Source organism: Pecten maximus, chromosome 7 (genome assembly GCF_902652985.1).
Source record: "Pecten maximus chromosome 7, xPecMax1.1, whole genome shotgun sequence".
NCBI classification, from domain to species: domain Eukaryota; kingdom Metazoa; phylum Mollusca; class Bivalvia; order Pectinida; family Pectinidae; genus Pecten; species Pecten maximus.
Genome location: NC_047021.1, coordinates 46,249,346 through 46,275,348, shown reverse-complemented (window position 1 = coordinate 46,275,348; position 26,003 = coordinate 46,249,346). Strand labels below are relative to the sequence as shown.

At 40.5% G+C, this 26,003-nt stretch overlaps 1 protein-coding gene across 1 annotated transcript in view; it reads right to left on the bottom strand.

Annotated features, from left to right (window-relative positions):
* Nucleotides 1–7,301: 7,301 nt before the first annotated feature.
* Nucleotides 7,302–26,003, bottom strand: part of LOC117330988 (DDB1- and CUL4-associated factor 1-like) — a 225,087-nt gene continuing 206,385 nt past the window's right edge. Inside the window, exons 35-37 of the mRNA XM_033889585.1 lie at nucleotides 24,750–24,826; nucleotides 12,992–13,202; nucleotides 7,302–7,569 (exon numbers count right to left, since the gene is read on the bottom strand). Of these exons, the coding sequence (XP_033745476.1) occupies nucleotides 7,463–7,569; nucleotides 12,992–13,202; nucleotides 24,750–24,826 (395 nt within the window). The 3' untranslated portion in view covers nucleotides 7,302–7,462. The remainder of the gene's footprint in view (nucleotides 7,570–12,991; nucleotides 13,203–24,749; nucleotides 24,827–26,003) is intronic.

Below are 26,003 nucleotides of genomic sequence, written 5' to 3'. Positions count from 1 at the left end.
AATGATCAGAATGCTTTGCGTTGCCCAACATGGAGCCAGGACCGTGGCAAAAGTGTTTGTAGAGGAAGTAGTGGCAAGATTTGGAGTCCCGAGCAGTCTGCACTCTGACCAGGGCTCTCAGTTTGAAAGCGAGTTTCAGGAAATGTGCCACTTGTTGAGAATCAACAAAACTCGCACCACTCCATACCATCCACAATCCGACGGGATGGTGGAGAGATTTAACAAGGCCCTCGTGAATATGCTGAGCATGTTCGTTAACACGCACCAAACGGACTGGGATGAGCATTTGCCCTACGTCATGATGGCGTACCGATCAACGGAGCATGAAACCACAAAGAACTCCCCAAATTATCTCATGTTGGGAAGAGAGGTGAGCACTCCGTTGGATGTCCAATTTGCCATGCCAAGAAATCTAAAGAGTATACCTCAGAATCGATGGTCCTGGAAACTCCAAGAACGAATGGAAGATGCCCATCAGACTGTAAGGGAAAATATTAAAGGCGCCATGCTTCGACAGAAAAAGCATCATGACCTGAAACTGTCCTATGATACCTTTAAGCAGGGGACTCTGTATTTGTCTTTTTCCCAAACGTTAAAGTGGGCACCACTTCCAAATTAGCAAGTAGGTGGTCAAGGTTGTCAGGAAAATGTCTGAGGTCAACTATCAAGTTAGATGTGGGTACAAAGGGAAAGTGCAGGTTGTGCATGCTGACCGAATGAGAAAGAAACACTGGCAAGTGTTACATGGTGAGGGGCAGGAAGAGATAAGAGGTATGAGAGATGTGGGAAGCAAACTGATTGTTACGAAAGCGTTGATGCTGAAAAGTGGGAGGCACTTCCAAGTGAAAATAACGACAAAAAGAGTGCGAATAATCAGAACGAAACAGTCCCAGTCAGCCCCAGGCGTACACGTCGACCGCCTCGATGGCATTCTGAATTAACTTCCGCGTTCTGTGTTAACTCAGTATGTTTTGCTGATGTTCCTGTACAACCAATAAATAATTGCCTGTCTTATGTCTTTCCAGTGGATATGGTGAAGACAAAAACCACTCCCCGCAAGGAGCACCAGTGCCCCATGTGCAGGTATCAGACAATTGGCATGGAAAAGTTGAAAGCACACATGGTTGACTGTGGCTTGAAACAAATGAGTAAGCAACTCCGGTGCCCCCAGTGTAGTTTTACTACAATGAGAAAAAACAACTTAACCAGACACGAGAAGAAACATCAAGGATCCCATCACGTCCCTAGCAGATGAGTCAGATCCTGAGTCGCAGAAAGTGAGAGTAGACTCAGATGTGGAATCATGGAAGGGAGCCGACCCGGGAGATCTTGGAAGTGTAATTGGGTACATCACCTCAAGCGAGCCTAGTGACGAAGAATCTGGCGAGGATGAGGAGGAGCAGGACCCCCAGGCTCATGTAGTATCCCCTCAGCCTGATAGAACAGAACTTCCCGAAGCTGTTGAGCTGGGGAGAATCATTTCAAAGCCAACAAAGCCAGGTCAAGTATTTTCTCCAAAAAGGAAAGATGAAAGTTGTCCTGCAACCGTGTCCGCCAAATACCTGGCGGGTACTATTCCGAAGAAAGTAGCAAAAGTTTCAAAACCAGCGCCCAACATGAGGGAAGTTAAGAAGAAACTGGCTCGGCACTATGCTCGCACTACCCAGTCTGCTCCTAAGGTGGGGTTGATGGTGGGATCTACAGCAACCATCACCACCAGAAGCACCGGGGTACAAACCGACCTGATGATGATAACGCTAACGCACAAAACAATCAGAAGGTTTCGGGAAGGTGAAATAGAAGTGGAACAAACTGAAGTAGAGGAGGCCCGGCCCTATTGTCCAACATGTGTCCAGCTGCAGTAAGGGTACTAGCTGAAACTGTGTTTCTATGTGAGCCATAACATTTGAAAAGACAATGTGCTATGATTTTATTATTTCGCAACTCCAGATAGGTGTTAGACTTCGGCATGCAGCGCGAGTCCTTTTGCTCATAATGTGATTTTATCAACAATATGTGTTCCAATCGTTATTACAAGTTGTTACTCAAATACAAATTTGAAAGTGTTTTTGTTTTTAGTTTTGGACGCGAGGACGCTTTCCTCGGAGGCGTGGGTAGTGTGACAAGCATATTTTCACCTATCCAGCTGTTTGTTTATTTGTACATATGTTATACAGTTTATAATATTACAATACCTGTTTACTTGTATATCTTGTTGAAATCCACCAAAGGGTTAAGGAGGAGTGGGATTTTATAGCAAAATTTCATCAAAGTTCCCCTTTTGGGGCCCCGCCCCTCTGGCCCCAGGGGCCACACCAGCTTCATTTATATAAAATATGACCACCCTCCCCCAATGTTTCACACAATTTCTGGTTGAAATCCACCAAAGGGTTAAGGACGAGTAGGATTTTATAGCAAAATTTCATCAAAGTTCCCTTTTTTGGGCCCGTCACTCTGGCCCCAGGGCTCACACCAGCCTCATTTATATAAAATATGACCACCCTCCCCCAATGATGTTTCACACCATATTTCGTATTAATCCACCCAAGGGTTAGAGAGAAGTAGGATTTCTAGCAATAATTCACCAAAGTTCCCTTTTTGGGGCCCCGCCCCTCTGGCCCTAGGGGTCAAACCAGCCTCATTTATATAAAATATGATTGTCCTCCTCCAATGATGTTTCACACCAAATTTGGTAATAATTCACTACGGGGGTTAGGAGGAGTAGTATTTTAAAGCAAAATTTCATCAAAGTTCCCCTTTTTGGGGCCCCGCCCCTCTGGCCCTAGGGGTCAAACCAGCCTCATTTATATAAAATATGATTGTCCTCCTCCAATGATGTTTCACACCAAATTTGGTAATAATTCACTATGGGGGTTAGGAGGAGTAGTATTTTAAAGCAAAATTTCATCAAAGTTCCCCTTTTTGGGCCCTGCCCTTCTCGCCCCAGGGGCCACACCAGCCTAATTTATATAAAATATGACCACCTTCCCCAATGATGTTTTACACCATATCTTATTGAAATCCACCAAAGGGTTAAGGAGGAGTAGGATTTTATAGCAAAATTTCATCAAAGTTCCCCTTTTTGGGGCCCCGCCCCTCTGGCCCCAGGGGCCACACCAGCCTCATTTATATAAAATATGACCACCCTCCCCCAATGATGTTTCACACAATATCTGGTTGAAATCCACCAAAGGGTTAAGGACGAGTAGGATTTTATAGCAAAATTTCATCAAAGTTCCCTTTTTTGGGCCCGTCACTCTGGCCCCAGGGCTCACACCAGCCTCATTTATATAAAATATGACCACCCTCCCCCAATGATGTTTCACACCAAATTTAGTTGTAATCCACCAAAGGGTAAAGGAGGAGTAGGATTTTATAGCAAATATCCACCAAAGTTCCCTATTTAGGGCCCGCGCGGCCCCTCTGGCCCTAGGGGTCAGACCAGCCTCGTTTATATAAAATATGATTGTCCTCCTCCAACGATGTTCCACACCAAATTTTGTAATAATCTACTTTTGGGTTTTGGAGGAGTAGTATTTTAAAGCAAAATTTCATCAAAGTTGCCCTTTTGGGGCCCCGCATCTCTGGCCCCAGGGGTCACACTAGCCTCATTTATATAAAATATGACCACCCTCCCCAAATGATTTTTCACAACATATCTGGTTGAAATCTACTAAAGGGTTAAGGAGGAGTAGGATTTTATAGCAAAATTTCATAAAAGTTCCCCATTTGGGGCCCGCCCCTCAGGCCCCAGGGGTCACACTAGCCTCATTTATACAAAATATGACCGCCCTCCCCAAATGATGTTTCACAACATATCTGGTTGAAATCCACTAAAGGGTTAAGGAGGAGTAGGATTTTATAGCAAAATTTCATCAAAGTTCCCCATTTGGGGCCCCGCCCCTCAGGCCCTAGGGGTCACACCAGCCTCATTTATATACAAGAGATCCCAGAGGGATCTTGGCGCCCACCATTGAACGATCTTTATAGGTTCCATGTCAGATTGATCTTTTCTCTTTTTTTCCCTTCCTTTTTACTAATCTGTGTACATTGAGAAACATCCCTCTAGTACTTTTCAAACAAGGGGAAGCTATATATGAAATTTGAGAAAGATCCATTCAGTACTTTCTCAGAAATAGCGATAACAATCTTCAATTGACAAAATCCAAGATGGCTGCCTGTTGGCCATGTTGTTTTCCAATTGGTCTCAAAATGCAATATGCATAACTAGGCACCAAGGGGAACCTACATATGAAATTTGAGAAAGATCCCTTCAGTACTTTCTCAGAAATAGCGATAACAAACTTCAATTATCAAAATCCAAGATGGCTGCATGTCGGCCATGTTGTTTTCCGATTGGTCTCAAAATGCAATATGCATAACTAGGCACCAAGAGGAACCTACATATGAAATTTGAGAAAGGTCCCTTCAGTACTTTCTCAGAAATAGCGATAACAAACTTCAATTGTCAAAATCCAAGATGGCTGCCTGTCGGCCATGTTGATTTCCGATTGGTCTCAAAATGCAATATGCATAACTAGGCACCAAGGGGAACCTACATATGAAATTTGAGAAAGATCCCTTCAGTACTTTCTCAGAAATAGCGATAACAAACTTCAATCATCAAAATCCAAAATGGCTGCCTGTCGGCCATGTTGTTTTCCGATTGGTCTCAAAATGCAATATGCATAACTAGGCACCAAGGGGAACCTACATATGAAATTTGAGAAAGATCCCTTCAGTACTTTCTCAGAAATAATGATAACAAACTTCACTTGTCAAAATCCAAGATGGCTGCCTGTCGGCCATGTTGTTTTCCGATCGGTCTCAAAATGCAATATGCATAACTAGGCACCAAGGGGAACCTATATATGAAATTTGAGAAAGATCCCTTCAGTACTTTCTGAGGATTAGCGATAACAAGAATTGTTTACGGACGGACGGACGGACGACGGACGGACCACGGACGCAGGGCGATTTGAATAGCCCACCATCTGATGATGGTGGGCTAAAAATATGATCACCCTCCCCAAATGATGTTTCACACAATATCTGGTTGAAATCCACCAAAGGGTTAAGGAGGAGTAGGATTTTATAGCAAAATTTCATCAAAGTTCCCCTTTTGGGGCCCCGCCCCTCAGGCCCCAGGGGTCACACCAACTTCATTTATATAAAATATGACCGCCCTCCCCCAATGATGTTTCACACCAAATTTAGTTGTAATCCACCCAAGGGTAAAGGAGGAGTAGGATTTTATAGCAATATTCACCTCAGTTCCCTTTTCGGCACCCCGCCCTTCTGGCCCCAGGGGTCAGACCAGCCTCATTTATATAAAATATGATTGCCCTCCCCCAATGATGCTTCAAACCAAATTTGGAAGTAATCCACCCAAGCGTTAAGGAGGAGTAGCGTTTTGAAAGAAAAAGTTTACGGACGGCGCACGGCGGACGACGACGGACGAAGCACGATGACTATAGGTCATCCTGACCCTTTGGGTCAGATGACCTAAAAAGGTACGGTAATAAACTACGAGTTGAAGTGAGTGAGCAGACTGTAGACGTAGCTGAAATAGTGCTTTCCCTCAGTCTTGCTCTCTTCACATGCATCCCGTAGGTTAGAGCGGTCGTATAGTAAATAATATACTTGCCCTGCTGTAGTGAGCAGACGCTGTAACGCGTGCTCTGGAGTGTTCTGAGCACTGGTACCTGAGGCTGGCTGTGACTGTGAACAGCGGTGCATTGTAGCTGTTGTGTGTGTGTGTGTGCGTGCTGGTCGGTGTTATAGGAGTTATGTCCCTTTGAGCGGACAGGCGTACTGGCGTAGTAGTCTGGTGGGAGTACTCGGGGATCGAGTACTGGGGTCTGACATAGCCGTAACATTACTTGCTCTCTCTTATAATTTACCTTGTATTAATAGTTGATATTTAGTGTTGTTCCAGTAGTGAGCAGATATAGGTAGAGACGTTTTGCCCTTTGCTCTACATATAGTTAATATCTGTAATTATTGTTAGTTAGTTCTGCTCAGTAAGGGTGTGTATATATTTTATTATTGCTACCATTCTTGAGCAAGGCATGCTCAGAATATATTTTTGTATATATCGGCACTTTTTGAGCACCCGGTAAGAGCACATATAAGGGATCCCAAGAAGTAACTTGGGTACGGACCCCCGACACGTTACAGTTTGGTAGTTGTTCACACCTTTAAGCATGACAATGATTTCTGGATTAATCGGCTTAAACAAAAAAAGATACCGCCAATTACATAGCTCAAGCTAAATTATTTTCATTTTTTCCTCATTTTAATGAGAGATTCAATACATTATTTTGTTTTGTCACAACTGATTACCGTATCCGATTCCGCAGGCGACTACTCCGCGGTACCCATTGTAGTTACGTACCCGATATTGTTATATCTGATGGTTTCGATAACTCCGCGGTACCCATTGTAGTTAGTCAGTGGTCGGTAATGTCAGGTTCTACTGTATTATAGAACCAAGGAGACTTGTGGTATTACAGGAGGTTAAGTCAGTGGTCGATAATGTCAGGTTCTACTGTATTATAGAACCAAGGAGACTTGTGGTATTACAGGAGGTTAAGTCAGTGGTCAGTAATGTCAGGTTCTACTGTATTATAGAACCAAGGAGACTTGTGGTATTACAGGAGGTTAAGTCAGTGGTCGGTAATGTCAGGTTCTACTGTATTATCGAACCAAGGAGACTTGTGGTATTACAGGAGGTTAAGTCAGTGGTCGGTAATGTCAGGTTCTAGGGTATTATAGAACCAAGGAGACTTGTGGTATTACAGGAGGTTAAGTCAGTGGTCGGTAATGTCAGGTTCTACTGTATTATAGCACCAAGGAGACTTGTGGTATTACAGGAGGTTAAGTCAGTGGTCGGTAATGTCAGGTTCTACTGTATTATAGAACCAAGGAGACTTGTGGTATTACAGGAGGTTAAGTCAGTGGTCGGTAATGTCAGGTTCTACTGTATTATAGAACCAAGGAGACTTGTGGTATTACAGGAGGTTAAGTCAGTGGTCGGTAATGTCAGGTTCTACGGTATTATAGAATCAAGGAGACTGGTGGTATTGCACTAGGTTGTTAAGTCAGTGTTCGGTAATGTCAGGTTCTACTGTATTATAGAACCAAGGAGACTGGTGGTATTACAGTATCGTCTCTATATATTCACCAACAATTCAAGCTTGCCTGAATATTCACCAAAATATTTGCTTCATATCTCAAATTCTGAAAAAAGTTTTTTAAATGGAATAGAAGCAAAGTTACGACAAATCAAAATGAAGAGATTTTATAAAATTGCGTTATATTTATTTAGAAACTGTAGAATTATAAGAGATGATAAAAACCGGTATCTATACAATACGTATCTCAGTCAACAACATATTGCAGGTAAAAATAGATCAGCTATTGTCTCTAGATCTGTAGAAGTCTTCAGCACCGAATATTATCACACTAACTGAAAAAGTATATCGTCATCAAGGTCATCTTCATCATCTACGTCTGATATCGAAAAATCCTCTTCATCAATGTCATCATCATCTTCATTTTCATCATCTGCAAAATGAAAATACAAAATTATTTGAAGCATCTTAAATAATTACAATATTCAAAACTGAATTTGAAATATTCAATAAATTAAAGTAACACTGCGATAGAGAGCACTGTAAACATGTTTGGTGTGAGCTATGAACACGTTATTGGTGTGAGCTATGAACACGTTATTGGTGTGAGCTATGAACACGTTATTGGTGTGAGCTATGAACACGTTATTGGTGTGAGCTATGAACACGTTATTGGTGTGAGCTATGAACACGTTATTGGTGTGAGCTATGAACACGTTATTGGTGTGAGCTATGAACACGTTATTGGTGTGAGCTATGAACACGTTATTGGTGTGAGCTATGAACACATTATTGGTGTGAACTAAGAACACATTATTGGAGTGAACTAAGATCAGTGGTTGATGGATGAGAAAGATGTTAACACATTTAGGATGCAGAAGATATATCAAAATACATCACAAATAATACACATACCATCCCTGTCAACATGACAAATAATACACATACCATCCCTGTCAACATCACAAATAATTAACATACCATCCCTGTCAACATCACAAACAAGAGGCCCAGGGGCCTTAACGGTCATCTGATTATAAATTAAAACCCTTATATTATTGTAGTATGTATTCTCTGTAGCAAGTATATAGTGGCACTGTTGGCCATGGTGGCCATCTTGGATTGTTGACCGACCCAATAAATAACAACACTTGGTAAGGACCATCTCAGGATCATTTCTGGTAAGTTAGAGCTGAATCCCACCGGTGGAATTTGAGAAGAAGTTTGAAATAGGTGTTGTTCAGGAAAACCATGATTGCGCAATCATGTTACAAAATGGCCGCCATTGCTGCCATGTCAAGTTTTTACGAGGTCCAAAAAATAGCAACACTATGTTGGCTTGCTTTCCTTGACATCATCAACCATTTCCAGCTCAATGGCACCAATGGAACTGGAGAAGAAGTTTAAAATGTGTTTTTCAAGATGGCGGCCATCTTGGATTTCGGACCGACCCGAAAAATAATAACACTTGGTGGGGATCATTTCAGGATCATTTCAGGCAAGTTTCAGCTCAATAGCACTGGTGGAACTTGAGAAGAAGTTTAAAATGTGTTTTTCAAGATGGCGATTATGGCGGCCATCTTTGATTTCAGATCAATCCAAAAAGTAACAACACTTGGTCGGGATCATCTCAGGAACATTTAAGGCAAGTTTCAGCCCCAACAACACTGGTGGAACTTGAGAAGAAGTTTAAAATGTGTTTTTCAAGATGGTGGTTATGGCGGCCATCTTGGATTTCGGATCGGCCCGAAAAATAATAACACTTAGTCGGGATCATATCAGGATCATTTGAGGCAAGTTTCAGCCCAACAGCACTGATTGAACTTGAGAAGTAGTTTAAAATGTGTTTTTCAAGATGGCCACGGCGGCCATCTTGGATTTCAGACCGACAGGAAAAATAACAACACTTGGTCGGGATCATATCAGAATCATTTCAGGCAAGTTTCAGCTCAATAGCACTGGTGAAACATGAGAAGAAGTTTAAAATGTGTTTTCAAAATGGCGGCCATCTTGGATTTCGGACCGACCCAAAAAATAACAACACTTGGTCAGGACCATCTCAGGATCATTTCTGGCAAGTTTCAGCTTAATCCCACTGGTGGAACTTGAGAAGAAGATTGACATGTGAAAAGTTTACAGACGGCGGACGACGACGGACGAAGCACAATGGCTATAGGTCATTATGACCGTTCTGGTCAGATGACCTAATAATACACATACCATCCCTATCAACATGACAAATAATACACATACCATCCATGTCAACATCACAAATAATACACATACCATCTCTGTCAACATGACATATAATACACATACCATCCCTGTCAACATCACAAATAATACACATACCATCTCTGTCAACATCAAAACAATACACATACCATCACTGTCAACATCACAAATAATACACATACCATCTCTGTCAACATCAAAATAATACACATACCATCACTGTCAACATCACAAATAATACACACACCATCCCTGTCAACATGACATATAATACACATACCATCCCTGTCAACATGACATATAATACACATACCATCTCTGTCAACATCAAAATAATACACATACCATCCCTGTCGACATCACAAGTAATACACATACCATCTCTGTCAACATCAAAACAATACACATACCATCACTGTCAACATCACAAATAATACACATACCATCCCTGTCAACATGACATATAATACACATACCATCCCTGTCAACATGACATATAATACACATACCATCTCTGTCAACATCAAAATAATACACATACCATCCCTGTCGACATCACAAGTAATACACATACCATCCCTGTCAACATCAAAACAATACACATACCATCACTGTCAACATCACAAATAATACACATACCATCCCTGTCAACATCCAAATACACATACCATCCTGTCAACATGACATATAATACACATATCATCCCTGTCAACATCACGAACAATACACATACCATCCCTGTCAACATGACAAATAATACACATACCATCCCTGTCAACATTAAATAATACACATACCATCCCTGTCAACATCACAAATAATACACATACCATCTCTGTCAACATCACGAACAATACACATACCATCCCTGTCAACATCACAAATAATACACATACCATCTCTGTCAACATCAAATAATACACATACCATCCCTGTCAACATCACGAACAATACACATACCATCACTGTCAACATCACAAATAATACACATACCATCCCTGTCAACATCACAAATAATACACATACCATCCCTGTCAACATCACAAATAATACACATACCATCCCTGTCAACATCAAATAATACACATACCATCCCTGTCAACATCACAAATAATACACATACCATCTCTGTCAACATCAAAACAATACACATACCATCACTGTCAACATCACAAATAATACACATACCATCACTGTCAACATCACAAATAATACACATACCATCCCTGTCAATATCAAATAATACACATACCATCCCTGTCAACATCACGAACAATACACATACCATCACTGTCAACATCACAAATAATACACATACCATCCCTGTCAATATCAAATAATACACATACCATCCCTGTCAACATCATGAACAATACACATACCATCCCTGTCAACATCAAATAATACACATACCATCCCTGTCAACATCAAATAATACACATACCATCCCTGTCAATATCAAATAATACACATACCATCCATGTCAACATGACAAATAATACACATACCATCCCTGTCAACATCACAAACAAGAGGCCCAGAGGGTCTGTATTGCTCACCTGGTTTCATGAGATATGAAAAAAGAATGATGCTGAAGTATATTTGTCGCTGGTATTGCTATGTCAATATATATCATAAGCATTTTATATGGGTACATGTACATTGGTTTTATTTTAATACTGAAAATTCCAAAAAGTGCATTAATCCATGAAATGATATTGACTTTTGGCGCGACCTCATAGGGATGCTACCACACAAATGTGAGTGATAGCCATTGCTTAGTTTCAGAGAAGAACTTGTTTAGACCAATTGACCCCTTTTGACCCTGACCTCTGCCCCCTTGGGGGTCAGCTCCTTCCTTTATGCAATTTTGAATCCCTACCCCAATAGGATGCTACCAGTCAAACCATTGTTAAGGTTCAGAGAATAAGTTGTTTAAATCAATTTAGCCAAATTGACCCCTTTTGGTCCCACCCCTCAGCCCCCTGGCGGCCCGGGTCAACCACAACATTTTAACAATTTTGAATCCCCACTCCATAACCATGCTACCATACAAATGTGAGTAATATCCATTGCTTAGTTTCAGAGAAGAAGTTGTTTAAACAAATTTACCAATTTTGGCCCCGCCCCTCAGGCCCCTGGGGGGGTCAACCCCACCATTTGTACAATTTTGAATCCCCATCCCATAGGGATACTACCCAGGAAATATGAGCGATATCCATTGCTTAGTTTCAGAGCAGAAGTCGTTTATTTCAATTTTGCAAAACTTACCCCTTTTGGCCCCGCCCCTCAGCCCCAGGGGGGTCGGCCCCGTCATTTGTACAATTTCAAATTCCTACCTCAAGGTGATGTTATCAGTAAAATATGAGAGATATCCATTGCTTGGTTCCAGAGAAGAAGTCAATTATATGAATATAGCCCGATTGACCACATTTGGCCCCACCCCTCAGGCCCCTGGGGGGTCAGCCCCATCATTTGTACAATTTTGAATCCCCACCCCATAGTGATGCTACCAGCCAATTATGAGCGACAGCCATTGCTCGGTTTCAGAGAAGAAGTCGTTTATATCAATATAGCTGGATTGACCACATTCGGCCCCGCCCCTCAGGCCCCTGGGGGGTCAGCCCCATCATTTGTACAATTTTGAATCCCCACCCCATAATGATACTACCAGGCAAATATGAGTGATAGCCATTGCTTGGTTTCAGAGAAGTCGTTTATATCAATATAGCAGGATTGACCACATTTGGCCCCACCCCTCAGGCCCCTGGGTGTTCAGCCCCATCATTTGTACAATTTTGAATCCCCACCCCATAGTGATGCTACCTGGCAAATATGAGCGATAGCCATTGCTTGGTTTCAGAGAGGTCGTTTATATCAATAGCTCCAAATTGACCCCTTTTGGCCCCACCCCAGAGGCCCCCAGGGGGTCAGCCCCATCATTTGTACAATTTTGAGTCCTCTTCCCATAGGGATGCTTCTGACCAAATTTGTTCAAATTCTGATCAGCGGTTATGAAGAAGAAGTCAAATAAGTCAATTGTTGACAGACGGACGGACGGACAACAGACGCCACGGTATGGCATAATACAGATACCATCCCTGTCAACATGACAAATAATACACATACCATCCCTGTCAACATGACAAATAATACACATACCATCACTGTCAACATGACAAATAATACACATACCATCCCTGTCAACATGACATATAATACACATACCATCACTGTCAATATGACAAATAATACACATACCATCACTGTCAACATGACAAATAATACACATACCATCCCTGTCAACATCAAATGATACACATACCATCCCTGTCAACATGACAAATAATACACATACCATCCCTGTCAACATTAAAATAATACACATACCATCCCTGTCAACATGACATATAATACACATACCATCCCTGTCAACATGACATATAATACACATACCATCCCTGTCAACATCACGAACAATACACATACCATCCCTGTCAACATGACAAATAATACACATACCATCCCTGTCAACATGACAAATAATACACATACCATCCCTGTCAACATCACAAATAATACACATACCATCCCTGTCAACATCAAAACAATACACATACCATCCCTGTCAACATCAAAAGAGTCATTGGAATCATCTAGAGAGTCCTCCATATTTAGGATGTCATCTTCATCATCATCATCATCATCGTCATCTTCTAGTCCATCATCTTCCTCCTCTTCTTGCAGGTCGTCCTCTGCGTCGCGTAATTTTCCGATCTCATACAGCTTACACACGCTTTCCTTTGTTCCTGTCTCCGTAAAGTCTTGGTTCTGTGTTAAAAAAAGAATATTTACATTTGCTCCGCATTTCCCCATTGACACAATGGTAAGAGGCAGTTGCCACCATACGCCTATAACACACAGTCCCTCAGGCTATAACACCCAGTGGGTCATGTGACATAAAAAAAGGCGAGATTTTTTGGTGTTGGTTTAGTTTTCTTGAAAGTTAACGAAAATAGTAAGACAATGTAAATATAAGTACTGAACAGTGGTTTTAATGTTGTTATAGTCGATATGGCATTTGCCCACCATAAATCTTGCTGCCATATCGACTATAACAAATTAACAACATTAAAAATCACTGTTCATTGCTTAAATGACAGAACCACGGGATTATCAATGGGATGACAGAATAATGGGATGACAAACCATGGGATTATAAATGGGATGACAGAATCATGGGATTAAAAGAAAAGAAGTTGTTTAAACCAATTGACCCCTTTTGACCCCGCCCTCTGCACACCGGTGGGTCAGTTCATTCCTTTATAAAATTTTGAATCCTTACCCAAAAGGATGCTACCAGTCAAATATGAGCTGTTTCAGAGAAGAAGTTGTTCATATCAATTTAGCCAAATTGACCCCTTTTGGCCCCACCCCTCAGCCTCCTGGTGGGGTCTACCCTAAAATTTGTACAATTTTGAATCCCCACCCCATGACCATGCTACCATACAAATGAGAGTGATATTCATTGCTTAGTTTCAGAGAAGAAGTTGCTTATATCAATTTAACCAAATTGACCCCTTTTGGCCCTGCCCCTCAGCCCCAAGGGGGTTGGCCCCGTCATTTGTTTAATTTTGAATCCTTAACCCAAGGGAATGCTACCAGTCAAATATTAAAGATATCCATTATTTAGTTTCAGAGAAAAAGTTGTTTATGTTAATTCTGCCAAAATGACCCATTTTGGCCCCACCTCTCAGCCCCAAGGGAGGTCACGATCGGCCCCACTATTTGTACAATTTTGAATCCCAACCCCAAAGGGATGCTCACAGTCAAATATGAGCAATATTTATTGCTTGGTTTCAGAGAAGTTGTTCATATCAATTTAGCCAAATTGACCCCTCTTGGCCCCGCTCCTCAGGCCCCCGTGGGGTCAGCCTCACCATTTGTACAATTTTGAATCCCCACCTAATAGTGATGCTACCAGGCAAATATGAGCAATATCCATTGCTCGGTTTCAGAGAAGAAGTCGTTTATATCAATATAGCCCAATTGACCACAGTTGGCCCTGCCCCTCAGGCCCCTGGGGGGTAAGTCCAATCATTTGTACAATTTTGAATTACCACCCAATAGTGATGGTACCAGGCAAATATGAGCAATATCCATTGCTCAGTTTCAGAGAAGAAGTCGTTTATATCAATATAGCCAAATTGACCACATTTGGCCCCACCCCTCAGACCCCCAGAGGGTCAGCCCCATCATTTGTACAATTTTGATTCCCCTGCCCATAGTGATGCTACCAGGCAAATATGAGCGATATCCATAGCTTGGATTCAGAGAAGAAGTCGTTAATATCAATATCGGTATATTGACCCATTTTGGGGGCGCCCCTCAGGCCCCCAGGGGGTCAACCCCACCATTTGTACAATTTTGAGTCCACACTCCATAGGGATGCTTCTGACAAAATTTGGTCGAATTCTGATCGGTGGTTATGGAGAAGAAGTCAATTGACGGACGGATGACAGACGACAGACGACAGACGCAACGGTATGGCATAAGCCCACCTTGGTCCTTCGGACCAGGTGAGCTAAAAATGGGATGACAGAACCACGGGATTATAAATGGGATGACAGAACCATGGGATTATTAATGGGATGATAGATCAGGATTATCAATGGGATGACAGAACCACAGGATTATAAATGGGATGACAGAACCACGGGATTATAAATGGGATGACAGAACCACAGGATTATAAATGGGACAACAGAACCATGGGATTATAAATGGGATGACAGAACAATGGGATTATAAATGGGATGACAGAACCAAGGGATTATAAATGGGATGACAGAACCATGGGATTATAAATGGGATGACAGAACCAAGGGATTATAAATGGGATAACAGAACCACGGGATTATAAATGGGATGACAGAACCAAGGGATTATAAATGGGATGACAGAACCAAGGGATTATAAATGGGATAACAGAACCACAGGATTATAAATGGGATGACAGAACCAAGGGATTATAAATGGGATAACAGAACCAAGGGATTATAAATGGGATGACAGAACCAAGGGATTATAAATGGGATAACAGAACCAAGGGATTATAAATGGGATGACAGAACCATGGGATTATATATGGAATGACAGAACCTTGGGATTATAAATGGGATAACCGAACCAAGGGATTATAAATAGGATGACAGAACCATGGGATTATAAATTGGATGACAGATTCATGGAATTATGAATGGGATGACAGAACCATGGGATTATCAATTGGATGACAGATTCATGGAATTATGAATGGGATGACAGAACAATGGGATTATAAATTGGATGACAGATTCATGGAATTATGAATGGGATGACAGAACCACAGGATTATAAATGGGATAACAGAACCACGGGATTATAAATGGGATGACAGAACCATGGGATTATGAATGGGATGACAGAACCACAGGATTATAAATGGGATGACAGAACAATGGGATTATAAATGGGATGACAAAACCAAGGGATTATAAATGGGTTGGAAGAACCACGAGATTATAAATGGGATGACAGAACCATGGGATTATCAATGGAATGACAGAACCACGGGATTATAAATGGGATGACAGAACCACAGGATTATGAATTGAATGACAGAACCACGGGATTATATATGGAATGACAGAACCATGGGATTATAAATGGGATGACAGAACCAAGGGATAATAAATGGGATGACAAAACCAAGGGATTATAAATGGGATGACAGAACCACAGGATTATAAATGGGATGACAGAACCACAGGATTATAAATGGGATGACAGAACCAAGGGATTATAAATGGGATAACAGAACCAAGGGATTATAAATGGGATAACAGAACCAAGGGATTATAAATGGGATGACAGAACCATGGGATTATATATGGAATGACAGAACAATGGGATTATAAATGGGATGACAGAACCAAGGGATTATAAATGGGATGACAGAACCATGGGATTATTAATGGGATGATAGATCAGGATTATAAATGGGATGACAGAACCACGGGATTATAAATGGGATGACAGAACCACGGGATTATAAATGGGATGACAGAACCACAGGATTATAAATGGGAAAACAGAACCACGGGATTATAAATGGGATAACAGAACCATGGGATTATAAATGGGATGACAGAACAATGGGATTATAAATGGGATGACAGAACCAAGGGATTATAAATGGGATGACAGAACCATGGGATTATAAATGGGATGACAGAACCAAGGGATTATAAATGGGATGACAGAACCATGGGATTATCAATGGGATGACAGAACCACGGGATTATAAATGGGATGACAGAACCATGGGATTATAAATGGGATGACAGAACCATGGGATTATAAATGGGATGACAGAACCAAGGGATTATAAATGGGATGACAGAACCAAGGGATTATAAATGGGATAACAGAACCACGGGATTATAAATGGGATGACAGAACCAAGGGATTATAAATGGGATGACAGAACCAAGGGATTATAAATGGGATAACAGAACCACGGAATTATAAATAGGATGACAGAACCAAGGGATTATAAATGGGATAACAGAACCAAGGGATTATAAATGGGATGACAGAACCAAGGGATTATAAATGGGATAACAGAACCAAGGGATTATAAATGGGATGACAGAACCATGGGATTATATATGGAATGACAGAACCATGGGATTATAAATTGGATGACAGATTCATGGAATTATGAATGGGATGACAGAACCATGGGATTATAAATTGGATGACAGATTCATGGAATTATGAATGGGATGACAGAACCACGGGATTATAAATGGGATGACAGAACAATGGGATTATAAATTGGATGACAGATTCATGGAATTATGAATGGGATGACAGAACCACAGGATTATAAATGGGATAACAGAACCACGGGATTATAAATGGGATGACAGAACCACGGGATTATAAATGGGATGACAGAACCACAGGATTATAAATGGGATGACAGAACAATGGGATTATAAATGGGATGACAAAACCAAGGGATTATAAATGGGTTGGAAGAACCACGAGATTATAAATGGGATGACAGAACCATGGGATTATCAATGGAATGACAGAACCACGGGATTATAAATGGGATGACAGAACCACAGGATTATGAATTGAATGACAGAACCACGGGATTATATATGGAATGACAGAACCATGGGATTATAAATGGGATGACAGAACCAAGGGATTATAAATGGGATGACAGAACCAAGGGATTATAAATGGGATAACAGAACCAAGGGATTATAAATGGGATAACAGAACCAAGGGATTATAAATGGGATGACAGAACCAAGGGATTATAAATGGGATAACAGAACCAAGGGATTATAAATGGGATGACAGAACCACGGGATTATAAATGGGATGACAGAACCAAGGGATTATAAATGGGATGACAGAACCACGGGATTATAAATGGGATGACAGAACCACGGGATTATAAATGGGATGACAGAACCATGGGATTATAAATGGGATGACAGAACAATGGGATTATGAATGGAATGACAGAACCACGGGATTATGAATGGAATGACAGAACCACGGGATTATGAATGGGATGACAGAACCACAGGATTACAAATGGAATGACAGAACCACAGGATTATAAATGGGATGACAGAACCACGGGATTATGAATGGAATGACAGAACCACAGGATTATAAATGGGGTGACAGAACCAAGGGATTATAAATGGGATAACAGAACCAAGGGATTATAAATGGGATGACAGAACCATGGGATTATAAATGGGATAACAGAACTAAGGGATTATAAATGGGATGACAGAACCATGGGATTATAAATGGGATGACAGAACCAAGGGATTATTAATGGGATGACAGAACCACGGGATTATAAATGGGATGACAGAACAATGGGACTATAAATGGGATGACAGAACCACGGGATTATAAATGGGATGACAGAACCACAGGATTATAAATGGGATGACAGAACCACGGGATTATAAATGGAATGACAGAACCACGGGATTATAATTGGAATGACAGAACCACAGGATTATAAATGGGATGACAGAACCACGGGATTATAAATGGAATGACAGAACCACAGGATTATAAATGGGATGACAGAACAATGGGATTATAAATGGGATGACAGAACCACAGGATTATAAATGGAATGACAGAACCATGGGATTATCAATGGGATGACAGAACCACGGGATTATAAATGGGATGACAGAACCACGGGATTATAAATGGGATGACAGAACAATGGGATTATAAATGGGATGACAGAACAATGGGATTATAAATGGAATGACAGAACCATGGGATTATCAATGGGATGACAGAACCACAGGATTATAAATGGAATGACAGAACCATGGGATTATCAATGGGATGACAGAACCACGGGATTATAAATAGGATGACAGAACCACGGGATTATGAATGGAATGACAGAACCACGGGATTATAATTGGAATGACAGAACCACGGGATTATATATGGAATGACAGAACCACGGAATTATAAATGGGATGACAGAACAATGGGATTATAAATGGGATGACAGAACCACGGGATTATGAATGGAATGACAGAACCACGGGATTATATATGGAATGACAGAACCTTGGGATTATAAATGGGAGGACAGAACCACGGGATTATGAATGGAATGACAGAACCACGGGATTATATATGGAATGACAGAACCTTGGGATTATAAATGGGATGACAGAACCACAGGATTATAAATGGAATGACAGAACCACAGGAATATTAATGGGATGACAGAACCATGGGATTATAAATGGGATGACAGAATCAAGGGATTATAAATGGGATGACAGAACCATGGGATTATAAATGGGATGACAGAACAATGGGACTATAAATGGGAACCACTGTATAAGGTTTGGAGGAGTATGTAGTCCAGACAAGGTATGATTCACTTAGTTATAGAGGGTATAACTAGGGGGGGGGGGGGGGTTATAGGGTATAACTAGGGGAGGGTGTCTATAGGGTATAACTAGGGGGGGGGGGGGGGGGGGTTATAGGGTATAACTAGGGGAGGGTGTCTATAGGGTATAACTAGGGGAGGGTGTCTATAGGGTATAACTAGGGGAGGGTGTCTATAGGATATAACAAGGGGAGGGTGTCTATAGGGTATAACTAGGGGAGGGTGTCTATAGGGTATAACCAGGGGAGGGTGTCTATAGGATATAACTAGGGGAGGGTGTTTATAGGGTATAACTAGATGAGGGTGTATATAGGGTATAACTAGGGGAGGGTGTCTATAGGGTATAACTAGGGGAGGGTGTCTATAGGGTATAACTAGGGGAGGGTGTCTATATGGTATAACTAGGGGAGGGTGTCTATATGGTATAACTAGGGGAGGGTGTCTATAGGGTATAACTAGGGGAGGGTGTCTATAGGGTATAACTAGGGGAGGGTGTCTATAGGGTATAACTAGGGGAGGGTGTCTATAGGGTATAACCAGGGGAGGGTGTCTATAGGGTATAACTAGGGGAGGGTCTCTATAGGGTATAACTAGGGGAGGGTGTCTATAGGGTATAACTAGGGGAGGGTGTCTATAGGGTATAACTAGGGGAGGGTGTCTATAGGGTATAACTAGGGGAGGGTGTCTATAGGGTATAACCAGGGGAGGGTGTCTATAGGGTATAACTAGGGGAGGGTGTCTATAGGGTATAACCATGGGAGGGTGTCTATAAGATATAACTAGGGGAGGGTGTTTATAGGGTATAACTAGATGAGGGTGTCTATAGGGTATAACTAGATGAGGGTGTATATAGGGTATAACTAGAAGAGGGTGTGTATAGGGTATAACTAGGGGAGGGTGTCTATAGGGTATAACTAGGGGAGGGTGTTTATAGGGTATAACTAGGGGAGGGTGTCTATAGGATATAACTAGGGGAGGGTGTCTATAGGGTATAACTAGGGGAGGGTATTTATAGGGTATAACTAGGGGAGGGTGTTTATAGGGTATAACTAGGGGAGGGTGTCTAAAGGGTATAACTAGGGGAGGGTGTCTATAGGGTATAACTAGAACTGTCGCCAGGATGGCTGACTAATACCCCTGCAATCTGCACGAGTCAATGGTGAATTGGAACTGTTAATTAGAGGCTAACTAAGAAAACCCAGTAATATAGTGACCAGTTGTCATAGCAACCATAATTTTGAAAAAAAAAAAAAGTGGCATGCACATCTACACATGGTCCTCTATATTTGTGTGAAGTTTCATTGAAATTGGCCATTTAGTTTAGGAGGAGTTGTCCGGACAAACTTAAAGTTATGGTTCTTATCGGAAAACCTGCTTATTGTGACCAGTTGCCATAGCAACCATCATTTTGAAAAAAATTTACACCTGGTCCTCTATATTTGTGTGAAGTTTCATTGAAATTGGCCATTTAGTTTAGGAGTTGTCCTGACAAACTTAAAGTTATGGTTCTTATCGGAAAACCTTTTAAAGTGACCAGTTGCCATAGCAACCATAATTTTTATATTTATATTTTATATATTATATTTGTGTGAAGTTTCATCGGAATTGGCCCATCGGTTTAGGAGGAGTTTTCCGGACAAAATGCGTCTACAAACAGACGAACAGACGGACGGACAACCTGATTCCAGTATACCCCCCCTAACTTCGTTGCAGGGGTATAACCAGGGGAGGGTGTTTATAGGGTATAACTAGGGGAGGGTGTCTATAGGGTATAACTAGATGAGGGTGTGTATAGGGTATAACTAGGGGAGGGTGTGTATAGGGTATAACTAGGGGAGGGTGTGTATAGGGTATAACTAGGGGAGGGTGTCTATAGGGTATAACTAGGGGAGGGTGTCTATATGGTATAACTAGGGGAGGATGTTTATAGGGTATAACTAGGGGAGGGTGTTTATAGGGTATAACTAGGGGAGGGTGTCTATAGGGTATAACTAGGGGAGGGTGTCTATAGGGTATAACTAGGGGAGGGTGTTTATAGGGTATAACTAGGAGAGGGGGTCTATAGGGTATAACTAGGGGAGGGTGTTTATAGGGTATAACTAGGAGAGGGTGTCTATATGGTATAACTAGTGGAGGGTGTCTATAGGGTATAACTAGGGGAGGGTGACTATAGGGTATAACTAGGGGAGGATGTCTATAGGGTATAACTAGGGGAGGGTGTCTATAGGGTATAACTAGGGGAGGGTGTTTATAGGGTATAACTAGGGGAGGGTGTATATAGGGTATAACTAGGGGAGGGTGTTTATAGGGTATAACTAGGGGAGGGTGTTTATTTGGCATATTGAAGTTTTCCCAAAATACCCAGGAAAAACACTGATTGTAATATATTGACATTAAACTATTAGATATATGTTTTTGATAAACCTTTGCTATTGTTTCATTAATGTTAGCATTAATAGGGCCACTGACAATACTGCTTATTATTATTGTATGGAAAAGCTAGCTAAAAGAATTCTACAAGCATTACACTTTTCAAATTTGTTTCAAATCTAATATCAAGGAGCACACAAACTGATATAAACTCAATGCAGTTATTCTAATAAGGTAAACTTGAGAGGGTTTTCTGAAAAACAAAACATACCAAATGTGAAGAAAAGGGGAGAAAAAAAGGATTTTTTTTAAATATTTTAATAATGTCCTTTTTTTGTCATTTGAGGTATAAGAAATCCAAACCAGTACTTTTTTCACCTTTTTTTGTTTTAAAACTTTTTATATTTAGACCCAATCAACTTCAAAATTTGGTCGCTTGACACCAACTTACCTTCATAATGTCATAACAAAATCTTTAATACCATTTAAAAAATGTCAATCTGACCTTAACATATGACCCATTGACTTTGAACTTTGGTCAGTTGATACCTTGTTTGATTGTGACCAACTTAAGATTTACCATTTAAAAAATGTCAATCCGACCTTAACATATGACCCATTGACTTTGAACTTTGGTCAGTTGATATCTTGTTTGATTGTGACCAACTTTGCATAAGTCATAAATTATGCTAATGGAAGACTGTAATAGTATTGTATATGTATGTGTGTATTGTGGTTTTATGTCAATATGTAAAATGTTACATCATCGAAAATTGGCTTCCCTCAATACCTGTATGTACCAATTTTCGCCGCAATCAAATAATATCAAAATTTCTACCAATCAGAATCCTCTGTTTCATTCCCATGACAACACAGGTTTTGGAAAGGTGAACCATTGTTCCCTCAAAACCCCTATATACCAATTCTCTCACCAAAATCGAACAATAACTAAATTTTGACCAATCAGAAACCTCCATTTGTTACCATGGCAACAGACGGTTTCGTAAGTGGTACCATTGTGTTTGGTTTCCCTAAATACCACTATGTACCAATTTTCACCGAAATCGAACAATATCGAAATTTCAACCAATCAGAAACCTCCATTTGTTACCATGGTAACAGACGGTTTCATAAGTGGTACCATTGTGTTTAGCTTCCCTAAATACCACTTTGTACTAATTTTCACCGAAATCGAACAATATCGAAATTTCAACCAATCAGAAACCTCCATTTGTTACCATGGTAACAGACGGTTTCATAAGTGGTACCATTGTGTTTGGCTTCCCTAAATACCACTATGTACTAATTTTCACCGAAATCGAACAATATCGAAATTTCAACCAATCAGAAACCTCCATTTGTTACCATGGCAACAGACGATTTTGTAAGTGGTACCATTGTGTTTGGCTTCCCTAAATACCACTATGTACCAATTTTCACCGAAATCCTCCAACTCTTGTCAATAATTTGGCGTAGAAGAAAAAAAACGGACAGACGGACAGACAGACGGACAGACGGACAACCTGATTACTATAGGGCACCGCATCTTTGATGCGGGGCCCTAATAAACAATTCTGCAATCTGCTATAACTAATGTTTCAAATTTATATAAAAGCATATCAAAAACAAGATCATTCATTGACAAGAAAATGTCAAAATTGTTTTGACTGCTAAAATCCAAAAGGGTCGATTACCTGGCATTTTGAAGCCGACCCAGGATGACCTTGACCGTTGACCTTTGAACTTGTGACCTTGAACTATGAGTTTGATCATTCTGTCAGTTAACTCTTGGTTTATTTCTTGACAACTTTGCATAATCGAATAGTGAACAGTTAAAAACAACAAAGATCCAGTATTTTCATGTTAATGTTAAAATCCAATATGGCCGCCTAACAGCCATTTTGAATCCGATTTGCATGAAATACTACACATCTGATCTAGAATGCATGAGGAATCATCAGTTCCAATTTGATACAAATCCTTCATTTCCTTCAATCATTTTTGTGCAGAAGAAAAAAAACGGACAGACGGACAGACAGACAGACGGACAGACGGACAACCTGATTACTATAGGGCACCCGCATCTCTATAACTAGAACTGTCGCCAGGATGGCTGACTAATATCCCCGCAATCTGCACGAGTCAATGGTGAATTGGAACTGTTAATTAGAGGCTAACTAAGCAAACCTAGTAATATAGTGACCAGTTGCCATAGCAACCATAATTTTGAAAAAAAAAAGAAAGTGGCATGCACATCTACACATGGTCCTCTATATTTGTGTGAAGTTTCATTGAAGTTGGCCATTTAGTTTAGAAGGAGTTGTCGGACAAACTTAAAGTTATGGTTCTTATCGGAAAACCTGTTTATAGTGACCAGTTGCCATAGCAACCATAATTTTGAAAAAAATTAAAGTGACATGCACATCTACACATGGTCCTCTATATTTGTGTGAAGTTTCATTGAAATCGGCCCTTCGGTCTAGGAGGAGTTGTCCGGACAAACATAAAGTGATGGTTCTTATTAAAAAACCTGTTTATTGTGACCAGTTGCCATAGCAACCATAATTTTGAAAAAAATTAAAGTGGCATGCACATCTACACATGGTCCTCTATATTTGTGTGAAGTTTAATTGAAATCGGCCCTTCGGTTTAGGAGGAGTTGTCCGGGTGTTTATAGGATATAACTAGGGGGGGGGGTGTTTATAGGGTATAACTAGGGGAGGGTGTTTATAGGATATAACTAGGGGAGGGTGTTTATAGGATATAACTAGGGGAGGGTGTTTATAGGATATAACTAGGGGAGGGTGTTTATAGGGTATAACTAGGGGAGGGTGTTTATAGGGTAAATACCATGTTGTATCCCTAATAAACACCTTCAAACATTAACATTGTCAGCCAAACAATTGTTTAAGGGCAACAGACTATGGATAAAAGAGAATTTCAACAGTCCATGAGTATACATTAGTAGTGTAGGTTTCAGTAAGACCTACCTCGACTACAGCCAGAAAGCAGTCAGCTTGGTCACAGCACAGATCTGCGATGCTGCCGGATTTCACGTCGACTGTCGCTGTTGGGAGATAATACAAAGACTTAGAAACTGTCTTCGTAATATAAATGACTTTAAAAAAATAGAAGAAGTAGTATTTAGAAATAAGATGGAGTACAATAAGTTTGAAAATAAATGGTCCATATAAAATAGATTTTTTCTCTAACTGAAAATACACCACTTATTTGTATAAGTATATATATATATATATATATGTGCATTCAGTAAATGTGTGAAAGTGAGTGTGAAAGCTGTATTAAATGTTGTAAACAATAAGGGAAAAAAACAAAATCCTTTATTTCTTTTTTGATAACTCTATTAATTACCTGCCTTATACATGTACATGCCATAAATTCAATAATTAACAATAGCTACTTTCAATATATGGAGGGTTAAAAGGGACATAAGTCAATTTGGTTTGTTTTTGTTTAACGTCCTATCAACAGCCAGGGTCAATTAAGGACGTGCCAGGTTTTGGAGGTGGAGGAAAGCCGGAGTACCCGGTGAAAAACCACCGGCCTACGGTCAGTACCTGGCAACTGCCCCACGTAGGTTTTGAACTCGCAACCCAGTGGTGCCCCACGTAGGTTTCGAACTCGCAACCCAGTGGTGGAGGGCTAGTGTTAAAGTGTCAGGGACACCTTAACCACTCGGCCACTGCGGCCCCCGACATAAGTCAAACATAATATTTTCATTATTTTCTCTTACTTTTTTTTTTTTACTTTTCTAATTGCAACTTCTCATTATTTGTCATTACTGCTTTTTTTCTCACAATTTTAATGCTTCATTTTACGTTATTACTTTTTTGAATTCAAAACTCTTTATTTTAACATTTTATCTTCAATTTCGCATTTTATCTTTGTGTAACTGTATTGTTCTCCAATTTTACAACTTGTAAAATAACTATTATTGATAAAAACATGTTACATGAAAGATGAAAACTAACAAGAGGCCCAAGGGCTTTAACGGTCATCTGAGATTTGAAATATTTCAGTTAATTTAATTTACCCTTTTTGGCCCCGCCCATCAGCCCTCAGGGGTCCAATAGAAATCAAACAAATCAGTCAAAATGTAATTTCCCTATATAAACTATAGTAAAATTTAACCCCTCCCCAGGGGCAAACTTATGACCCCAGGGTCATTAAATTAATAAATTTTAGTAGAGCACTTTAAGACCCTTCCAACTATGAAGAGTATT